At 44.2% G+C, this 11,509-nt stretch overlaps 1 protein-coding gene across 1 annotated transcript in view; it reads right to left on the bottom strand.

Annotated features, from left to right (window-relative positions):
* Nucleotides 1–11,343, bottom strand: part of sema5a (sema domain, seven thrombospondin repeats (type 1 and type 1-like), transmembrane domain (TM) and short cytoplasmic domain, (semaphorin) 5A) — a 78,233-nt gene extending 66,890 nt beyond the window's left edge. The window contains exons 1-3 of the mRNA XM_071526054.1: nt 11,196–11,343; nt 2,915–3,014; nt 175–220 (exon numbers count right to left, since the gene is read on the bottom strand). Of these exons, the coding sequence (XP_071382155.1) occupies nt 175–220; nt 2,915–3,014; nt 11,196–11,343 (294 nt within the window). The remainder of the gene's footprint in view (nt 1–174; nt 221–2,914; nt 3,015–11,195) is intronic.
* Between the last annotated feature and the right edge of the window lie 166 nt (nt 11,344–11,509).

An 11,509-nucleotide genomic window follows, 5' to 3' on the forward strand; every position in this document is an offset into this window, starting at 1 on the left:
CTCGGAGGCAGCATTGTGGAGACTTGTGCCAGTGAGTGTGTCTATAATCGCTGTATCTGCAGACATAACCCCCTCCATAGGGCACACATTCCCTCAAGAAACTGGGAGAGTCAGACAGAGAGAGAGAGAGAGAGAGAGAGAGAGAGAGAGAGAGAGAGAGAGAATTAGACTCACCTGGATCAATGTCAGGTCCTCCAGATTGAGCCTGAAGAGGTGATTTCTGAAAGGAAAACAGGGGAGCATGTGAGTTTTTTGGGGGAGCCATTTTCTGTAAAACAGAATCAACATAGAAAAAGATGAGCGGACTGAATAGCAGCTCTGCTCAAAGGCCAAAGCCCTGTACAGTATTTATCTCCTCTTCACTCATTTCCACTCTCTCACCAGCCCTTTCATCTTCACTCCCCCTCTGTCTTCAGAGTGCCTACAAAGGCATTTCCATCTGCCAAAAGGGGAGCATATTGAATTAAACTGCTTAAATGGGAAGGGGGAAGGGGTGAAAAAGGTCTATATAGTTAAAACTCCAGCATGTAAAACTTCTAATGTTTTCCTCATTTAAAATGAACCTTTATAATGGTGGGAGAAAAGGAGTTGTAAGAATTTAATCTCACTACTCATAAAGGCCTCAGTCAGTAGAATTAATAGTTGGATTCGACCAGTATGGCTTTGACAGACCTGCATGTTTCTACAACTGTAATTAGGAGGAAAAAGGCTTGATAAACCCACACTAAAAGGTTCCATGCTCTCATCTCCTGAGCTTTTGTGAGTAAGAGATAAGAGAGATAGAGAGAGAAAGAGAGAAAGAGAGAGAGAGAGAGAGAGAGAGAGAGAGAGAGATTGAAAGAAAATCTAAGCCCAGTGGTGAAACTTCACTCTAATGAGTGCCTGTCCTGCCTTGCCTGAGGCGTTTCAGAGTTGCTGGAGTACACAATTACTTTGCAAGGCACAAACAAAATAGTTTCATTGGCATTTCCAACTTTTCAAGAAACATTATGTTCTAATGAATGCCCTCTCAAGAGAAATATTTTGTCTATTGACTAATGATGCCTCAGACAGTCTACTAAAACCATCACACACCATTACTATAATGAGGCCATATAAAAGCTGACAATTAAGACTAAAAGCATTATTTGTTGTAATTTTCTTCCTTTGAGCCCAGTGTATTATCCGTATAGATTTTGTTGCAAGATAAGGGCAATATTGCCCATCTACATCACTACAACAAAGTCGCCCATGCGCCATCTTAAAAGTTTGGCATTTCAGCATGAGCAGAGACATGCTAAGCTCAAGCTTGTGCAGTTTCACGGTTAAATCACTTTCACTTTTTAGAGATAGAAATGAAAAGTTTCATTCCTAAATTCTACATCTATTTTGGAAAACTTTTGCAGGTATTTTGCAGGCAGAGGTTGTGCGATAACTCATAACTTTAATAGTAACCCATAATGTGCTTTACTTTCATATCAACAATCATATTGAAAGCGTAGGCATAGAGTTTTTTTTCAAATGTGGATATCTCATTTTGGAATGAAACTCTTTAAAAGTACCTGCACAAATATGTACACCCACACACACACCCACCCACACACACACAAACACTCACCCACTCATGCTCACACATAAACACGCACATAGACAAACACACACACACCCATACAAACACTGGCACAGAGATCTATCAATCTTCCGAAGAGTGGCTATCAGCCAGGCCTCAGTGTGGCCGCAGCCCCCCTTTTACTGTATTGATATTTGCATCGATCCCTCTTTCCTTCCATTATCACTCATACTTCTAACCCAGACCGCAGCCATCCATCCAGCCACAGCGCCTTCCATAGTTAGACACTCAACAGCCGTTGTGTCGCCACCAAGAATTGAATTAAATCTCTGATTTGATTTTTTTGGAGTGCTCTAAACACTGTGCATTGGTAGAATCAGCTATATAGTAGCTAAGAATAAGAGCTGGCGGGCAAAAACAAATCAAGGAAATAACGATTTGCAATTCACCTTGAGTCTACTCTGAGCCTATTTGATAACAACAATAAAGGTATATAATATAATATAATATAATATAATATAATATAATATAATATCATATCATATCATATCATATCATATCATATCATATCATATCATATCATATCATAACACAATGTTGCCAGCAGTTTCAGTTGGTACAGTATTTATTCCCGTCTCAGGTCTTTGCTCCTCATCTGTCCACCCATGCAAACCTTTCCTGATTACCCTGTTCCATCTAGGTTCCCGAGATGCATTAGCAAATTCCCCCGGCTCACTTTGTTTCTGTTTGTTTTGTTGCTCTCCATCCTGCTGGCTCCTCTGTTATCTCTGGTTCACTCTGTAGTGTTTCTTTGTATTGACAACCAAGCCATTAGGAGAAGTGCAGAACACACTTCATCAGCTACCAGCCACAGACTCACGCAGGGAGATCGTACACACCCCATCCTCACCCACATGCACCTTAAAGGAACGCACACACACACACACACACACGCACACCCACACATACACGCTCGCATGTTCACACACCCACACGCATACAAAAGCATGCAGTTGCAAACATGCTCACTTGCAATCACTAAGTGCACACATTCCCTCACACCCTCACTGTCTCAATCAGAGAGAAGCAGAGAAGCACACACACACACTCACACACACACACACACTTGGCTGAATTAAAGATGATGGCTTGACAAAGACAATGGGCTTGGAACCAAGCTCCGAAGCCATTTTTCTGTGGCATATGAGGACGTTTATAGAGAAACTGATCATTACTCATGCATAAAAGAGAATGAAAGACAACAAAAGAAAGGACAAAAAAAAAACGAGACAGGAGAGAAGAAAGGAGAAGGGGAAGGAGGGGGCAAGAGAGAGACAGAGAGACGCTGACACAGATATGGGTTACCTGGCTCCGACGATCAGTTCGTTCTGGCCAGGGTCAAAGGTCAGCTGTGAATAATCCACCGTGCCTTCCGCCTTGAACCTGAAGATCCACGGCTCCATCTCTGCCAATGAGACAACAGGACACAGCAACGGTAAACCAATCAGATTAGAGAATTAAAGACTGAGGATGACAGCTCTGCGGATGAACTGGCTGGTCTGTTAGTTTGCATTTGTAATGTACAGTATGTAAAAACTGTGGCAAAACACACTTGTATTTCGCATTAAAATGGGTTAAGGAAGTCCTAAAAAGCTCCGCCTAAAAGTCAAACTCTTCAAGAACATTGTGCATATACCCCAAATTTAGATGGTCAAAAAATTATGAACTGTATCATTAAAGATGAGGCAAGAAAGGGGAAGGAAAGGAATATTTTTAGATAACAAGTTAATGGTTGTCAGAAATAGTCTTCATTGAATGTGAGCTTTCAGATTTAACTGGCTCCTGGCTATATATCACAGAACTTTTAATCCCCTGTGAGTGCAGTGTCAGATCCTTTTGCTGTTCTAAAGTCTGGAAAAGAAAAAGGCCTTTTCCATTACAGTACCCTTTGGTGTAAGAATGACCTGCCTGAGGAGTTCAGACTAACCAAATCAATACACAATACTTGAATCATTTTCTTTTAAAAATCACTTTTATGGACATTTTGACACTGACTTAATGTGTTTGTTTATTACAAATTTATTTTCATGTCTTTTATTCTTTGTTGATGTATGTCTTGTCAATGGCTTTGTCAAGGCAACAAATAAAGTTTTGTATTTTTTACTATCACAGTGCCTTGACAGAATTACCAGGCCAGGTCTCACCTGTCATATAAATTCAGCCCTTCCTACTGAAGGCAATGAAGAAGAGATTAAACAAAGGACTAAAAGGCTTAGAGCAGTCCGGGGGTGATAAGGTCACTCATTCAAAAATGACTGAGCATGGATCAAAGTACCTTACATCAGTAGCTCTCAACCTCCAATTGTCTTTAAATCCCCAAAACAAAGGGAGGCCGACTCCAGACCTCCTGTCGATAGTGTAAGTGTGCAGAATGCTGAAATTTGACACCAAACCATGATTTTTATTTTCCCCTTTATTTTACATTTTCTTTCCCACATTTTACAAATCATCTTGCAACTCCCCAATAGGTGTCTAGTGACTCAGCGTGGGGTCCTGTCCCCCATGTTGAGAAACATTGCCTTTCAGCCTCCATTCTATAACATTTTATCTAGTAGGTCTGCAACTAGGGCACAGCAGCAGATTTCCCTACCTGGGCTTTCCCCTGGAGACCTCCCAGTCCATTTCCTTAATCACTAATGTAGTTCACACAATGTCTACTGTACACATACTGTTTGAGTGTGTGTGTGTGTGTGTGTGTGTGTGTGAGTACAAAACTTGATTTCTGTAGGAAGAAGTTTCCTGCTTTCATGGAAATGTATATGGGCCAGACAAAAAGGATGAGATTCTGACTTTTCATGAAACTTGAGCTTGTCTCTCCAGTATGGTATGGTGAGAGCACACACTCACACACACATACACACACACACACAGTGTGACAGTGAGAGAGAAAGAATTCCCAGACAGACATAGACATCTTATCCACAACATGCCTGTCGTCATGGCGCCCAACCCATTAACCCCTGACCAATCGAATCGAAGGTCCCGGGTGGGTGCAGAGCGATGAGGACGGCCTGTCTGCTGTCTGGTTACCTGATAGGGTTAGTGGAGGGTGGTCAACCCGTCGTTATGGTGACGCATGTTCTCCGTCGCTCAGCACATACCTGATCCCCAGTCACAATAACCTATCACTGCTCTATAAACAGACTTACACTTCAAAATCCGCCTTTTACTGCTCAGCATATGTGGGACGTTCCCTCCTGATTATTTCGGAGCAAGGTGGCCCCACTTCAGCCAGGCTGAGTTTTCAATAATGATTGGTACAGCAATTTAAAATCAATTATCGCTACATGGTTTGTGAAATACTTCCAGACTAACAATTTCAAAGGGAGGTTTTTAATTTACCAGAGAGCTTTCCATCAGGGCCAGAATTGAGGAAGAGGACAGCTGAATATCCTCCGAAACACTTTATCTTCTTCTCCAGGCACACCTGTCAGACAGCATTTCAAATGAAAGCACGCTCTCCCTTGACTGCATCAAAAAGTAAGCATGTTGGGTTTCACTGACAAATGTTGGATTTCTGAGCGGTTCAAAAGGAAACGCCAGACAAACAGAGCAAGAAAGTAGGAGCTTCCAAAGAACATCTACCTCCTCCAGCTCACGTAGAGGGAGCAAGCTCTCGCTATCCTAACACAGCAACATCATCTGCCGCGGGACAGCGGCACTGTTTACAAAGACATTTCCCCCCCCTCACTCTCCTTCAACTCTCCAGTGGAGCTCATCAGTAGAAGTGAACTGCAAGAGGAAACCAAAAAAAAACAAAAAACAGCATCCAACCCCAAGTTCCCCAAAGCTAATACATTTTCATTAGCCTCAGCAAAATAAATATCTGGGAGATCACGGCCAGCTTCACCCCAAAGATTTCATTTTGCTTAATGGTTGCTGCTCTCCTTATTCTGCAGGGAGAGACAAAGTTTTGGATGTGGCACTCCTTTGGCTGCACTAGGCTTGTTTTTCACGGCAGGGAGAGGATCCCTGGCATACAAATGTGGTAGTGACACCCCCCGGGGGGAAGACGGCGCTTGACGAACCCAGCTTCTCCCCATAAATCTCCCTGACTCACCAGGGGAGGCTCGCTAACGGGGTGATGGAGTGAGTGTGTGTGTGTGTGCGTGTGTGTGTGAGAGAGAGAGACAGAGAGAGAGAGAGAGAGAGAGAGAGAGAGAGAGAGAGAGAGGATATTTGTTGGGGTGTGCGGAGGGAGCAAAAGGTTTTAATTGAACACAACAGCACCCGCAGGATTTATGGCCTTTGTGCGACGAGGCCAAGGACCATTCATAAACATTCATAACCAGCGTAGATGGGCTCTCCCAAGGCTCTGGGGCTGAAATGAGGAACAGCCCAAAGTCAAACTCATGGGGTTTCAGCAGAGCACGGTTTGGGCACGATTTTTTCAGGAGAGAGACTAATCTTCTTGATTTGAACGGTGTTCTACCTTGTGATATCTATTTGGATTTTTTGAAGTTGGTGACAGCTAATTTTAGGAGCTCCCTAAGGAGAGTTTTAATACCGTAGAGCCTCAAATTAACCTTATCGTTAACCCCCTGGAAAATGAAATGGTAGGACTACTCCAATTTTAACTATCTAATAAATAACTTTTAAAAAATCCCCCCCTCGCGACCCACCCCACCCCCCACCTCACTTCCTAGACTCCAGGTCTTTGCTCTGCGTATTACACGGGTTCATATCAGCTGTGCTTTAAATGCATGTGTGATAATGTAATCGCATCACAGCCATGCTTGTACTGCAGCCGCCTGGATCAGGGAATTGGCTGCTGATGAGACGGAGGCGTACTCACTGACACACACACACACTCTCAGACACACACACGCACACACACACACACACACACACACACACACACACACACACACACAAGGATTGGGATGAGAACTCAGAGAGCAGAGCCAGGGCCCTGAGCCAAAAGTGAAACCGGCACACCAACTTCCTGCACACACACACACACACACACACACATACACACCCCTCCTCCTCTCCCTACTCCCATCTTATCCCCTTAACCCCTGTCTCCCTCCTCCCCAAAATAGAACACCCCATCACTCACGTCCCGTTTGTTATTCCCCGTTCTGACACGGAGCAGTTGACACAAAGACAAAATGACAGGATGTATAAATATTTACACCCGGTATCAGAGGCCACGCCAGTCTTCAATCTGCCAGCACTCAAAGTTACTGCACTCCAGTACTGCCAGGCTAGCAACAATAGCAACATGTGGAACCAATTCTGAAACATGAATGGGTTTTCTGTGAGCGGTGTAAATAGGGGGTGGCAGCGGGCGTTCGCATAAATGAAGAGCCAATTCCTTCTAAATGCGGCCCTGTGGTAATGGGCAGGAGAAGAATGGCAGCTATTTGGTCAAGTTGATGCGAGGAAGTGATTTGGCCAGGCAGTCGAAAAACAAACACCTGCTCCGTTTGAGAACGCGTAAAATAAAGGCGAGGTCGGTTAGGACCTTTGTACACAGCTCTGCGCTACAAGGCTTCTCCCTATTATGTTATTTCAAGCAGCAAAAACAAGTCCTAAGACTCAGATTGCAGCGGCCGTGCTGTGGCCCCGGGGCAGCGAGTGAATCATGCAAAACAAACCGCTGGGAAGCCGCAAATAAGTGTGTAATAAAATATTTAAATCTAATGTGTACTTAGGAGCAAAGTCATTTGGGGGTAGAGGTGGGGGGGAAGAGACAACCTTTTAACAAGATGACCAAATCTCTTGGAAAAAGCGATTAAATTATGCGCTTAGGGAAAAGACATGCAGGACTTTTATTGCGGGGTTCAAATGAAAGACATACAAATCTCAAAGTATGGGCAGAGCCATCTCCATTCCATGCCATCCATTAAAATACAACATGGCTAGAGCATAGCTGACCTTGGATATAAATAAAGTGAAGCCAATGTTTTGAAATCCATGATCCAACGGCCTCGGAGGGCAGGACATTTAAAAAAAAAAATCAGCCCCAAATGACCAATTAAATGGTCTCTGATAGTAGATGTAACCTATAGCGTTTATGAATGCTATGTAGCCATTTGTTTATTTTCTTGCCTTAGCTCTCGCCTCTCTAACGATGTGTTAGCCGTAGCGGGATGATAAAAGCTGAGCTGTAAAACAAGTGTGCTTGGTTCCCCTCCTCAGAGACGTGGCCCTCAGCCTGGCCTGTGAAGACATTGTTTACACCACAGTTTATAACCTTTAAAAAACTTCAAGCCTACACCCAGGAACACTTGTTAAATACAACACTTTATTAATACAGTGTATCTCTGGGGCTTTGGGCTGCAATAACAGTGCAAGTGCTCAGTCAGTACTTTGGCCAAACCGTGTTCTCTTCCAGATATGAGGATTTAATTCCTATAACACCCTTCCTAAGGCGTTGCTCGAAAAGTTTAACAATGAAGCCTGTGGCTGTAAATTCTATTAATGCTATACATTTACATTGGATTGTTGCTAAAGCTATATCCAGACCTTTGTTTTCATAAAAATATGGCGAGTGTACCTTTTGGGTGAACATTTGAACATCGCTGCTGAACTGTACAGTGTGCTTTCTTTCTGAAAGCGTACATTTCTAAAACCGACACACAAAGCAGAAAGTGGCCTTTAGTCTACAGCCCCGTTGCACCACAGCAGCAGTTCTGTCAGCCAAGTGTTGTGCCAAGTCAGAAAACCACCATCCCCAGTGGGGTCAAACCCATGCAAGGCACACCCTTCCACAGTCAGGCCACAATCACACAGGGAGAAAGCAAAATTTTGTGTCACTGGAACACACTCAGTCAAACCTTGACCTTGGCTTCCCACGGTGGGTCACGACCAGAGCTGAGCCTCTTTTTTCTTTAACTCCTATTTACCCAGACAAGCTGAAAACACATTTTTATCCACATAAATGGCCTGGAGGACTAGTAGCAAAAGGAAGGAGGGTGGCACACATTCACATACGCACACCTGCACATTACTGCTACAGTACTGCAGTGTTTGCCACTAAAACAGCCTCGCTGGAGCAGTTGGGGTTTCAGTGCCACTGTGGTAGCTGCTGAGGGAAGGGAGCGTATTACTCCTTCACCTCCATCCACCCTCATTTTCAGCTGGTCCGGGGGATTCAAAGCGGCACGTTCCACTTACAAGCCTGTTTCTCTAACCTTCCACCCCCAACCTCGCACTGAAGAATACAAACCGGGTTCTCCAACCTCTGGCCAGAAGAGACGCCAAAGACCAGAAAGACCTTGGACCTAACATAAAGTGCAGATGGGCTATAGAGCTCAGGCCGAGGCTCTAAATGTATGTCCAACTGGATAGGGTTAGCCTGGGCAGAGGAGTGCGGCTTGCCCATGAGAACAGTCTGGTCCACAGGGGTGTGTTTAATGTGTCTGTAGTCCACCCAGCTCGGCTGAAGAGGACTCATGGCAGTCTTGTACATTCTTGACAACCAGGGATTACACTACAGTGCACGGACCACGATGACTCACAACGAAGAACGATAATAGGTTTAACGAGAGGTTTCTCTCTCTCACACACATTCAGTTTGTGTGTGTGTGCGTGTGTGTGTGTACATATTCTGTAATGACTCGTAGCTTTTTTGTGTTTATTGCAACAACGCAGGGCTATAATTTGACAGACTCTGAAAAGGCTTTGTGTTCTGTGCATCCCTGAACAATGAAATGTCTGAACCATGGGAAGTCTACCATCAGGCCATGACAGGAAACTTATTAAAAAACAGAACTAAAATATAACTGTAGAGGCAAAGATGAATGGACATCTTCATGAGACCATGGAAATGAGCAATAGCTTTTCAGCAAAGGCGATGATTCCTACATGGGGTACAAATTAATGTTGAATATTGGGGTGTGAGGAAAAAAATATAATGTTAAAACTTCTTAAAGCAGTGATACACAGGGAAACTTTTTGAGCAACTCCACCTGGCAACAGGGCTTTCTGTCCACACATCCGCACTGTGAGCAACATGAGCAACAAGTCCCAGGCAGTCAGTTCCTAGAGCTGAACAGCCATCAACAGCCAATTGGTGCAAAAGTGGACAAGTGCAAAATGGCCAGGAAGTTAATTACGGCTATTCAAAGCTTCCTAGCTCTCTACAACCTTTATTTGAAAGACCACAGGAATAAATGTCTCCAAAACGATGCTTGGAGAATGGCTGCATGGTAAGCTCTGAAGTAATTTTCTTTTTTCGGTTTAGTTTTGATTAATGCTACATAATTAGCACTTGCTAGCTAACTACATTGACTCATCCAAGCAATGTAATGTTATGAAAAGCAGGAAAAAACACATGAATTGCCTGTTCAAAACTACCACTAGATGCAACCCGAGCCTGTCAACAACAAGTGACTCATCAAAGATGCCGCTCCTCATATGTTTTTAACTTTTACAGTAAAGCGTCTACCATGGGGACCAAATGTTTTTCCACTGAGGCCACAGAGAGATACTCCTCCACCTACCTGCAGTTGGAAACCATTACATCATCACAGCTGGTCATTCAAACCAAAGACACTGTACCATAAAACACCGACACAGTGAAAGCCTCTGAGTTCCACTCTCTTTCCGCTCTCCTCTTCAGTACAGTATGTGTTAGTGAACCATGTCTGATTGCTAACTGAAATGTCGACTCACTTTATTAATGCCCCTATATTTCAACCAAAGCATTAAGCCACTGGAGCTTAATGGGCCATTCTGGTACATTAGGGAACACAAACGCATTGACCACAGCTGACCCACGAGCTTGCGTGTGATCCCCTCACACAGAGAGCATGGAGGGAGAGCGTATCACGTTAGCTAGGCAGTTAGTCATCATCATTGCACTCGATAGGCTCGGAGAGAAGCGTGCTAACTCAGCTAGCCGTGAAGCGACAAAGACAGGGAAGAGAGATAGAGAAAGAGAGCGTTTGTGTCAGGGGGGAGTATGTATGTGCATGGGTTAGTATGGGAGTGAGTGTGTGCACGTGTGTGTGTGTGTGTGTAGGTGTTTGCGTACGTGCGGTAACCTTGGCCTTCCAGTCAATTATGCCCTAGACAGAATACTATGTGATTATCTGACTGGGACTCCGCTGGACTGAAAACGGCTCGATGGCATTTTGCTGCTTCGCGCTGGGGCAGAGAGAACCGCATTGATTACCATCGATATTTTCTTTTGGCAAAGTTTTGCAGCATTGCATTACAGTTTAGTTGTTCGATAACAATGTGAAAGAAAGGAGAAGGACAATGAAATCTGATTGCTGGATTACACTGAATCTGAAAAAAAGCAGAGGCATGTAGTGTAGGGGCAGGAGGAAGGTTTTGAGCTGTGTGTGAGGAAAAGGAGAGCGAGGAGAAAAAAGATGGAGAGATGAGAAGGAAAGAGATGAGAGAGAGAGAAGTGAGATAGAGTGTCAGTCTCCTTAAACATGATAACAAGTAAATATAAAATGTTCTGACAATGAGGGATTCACCCAAAAAGAATACAATTCAAATTCAATTAACTCATTTTAAGTTGAATAGGAGCATCAGCTAAATACCTACAATGTAACTGATGGTTGTGTGTGTGTGTGTGTGTGTGTGTGTGTGTGTGTGTTCATGTGTTTGTTTGAACACCTACCTGAGTGTGGGACGAGTGGGTGCTCCGCCTTGTGGCAGGGTGATTCAGGCAGCAGCACTGGCCCTCTCCTGCCGGCCACGCCTCCAGGCCGCAGGACCAGCATGCACTGCAGCAGCAGCAGTGCATGCTGGGTACCGGGGCGTCCCATGGGGGCCTGGGCTTGGCTTACTTCTCCTCAGGCCTCAGGGGCCAAGAGCATTGGAGAGACACACCTGAGACAGAAATAGGAAAAGACAGATGTGGGTTTACACAAAGTTTGACTTCACATTTGATTTAATCCACACAAGGAAAAGCTTGCTGCAGTATAGCACCTC

The sequence above is a fragment of the Centroberyx affinis genome, unplaced genomic scaffold (genome assembly GCF_046629955.1).
Source record: "Centroberyx affinis isolate AG114_WGS23_722 - 3 ecotype Tasmania unplaced genomic scaffold, CSIRO-AGI_Caff_v1 ptg001383l_1, whole genome shotgun sequence".
NCBI lineage: Eukaryota > Metazoa > Chordata > Actinopteri > Beryciformes > Berycidae > Centroberyx > Centroberyx affinis.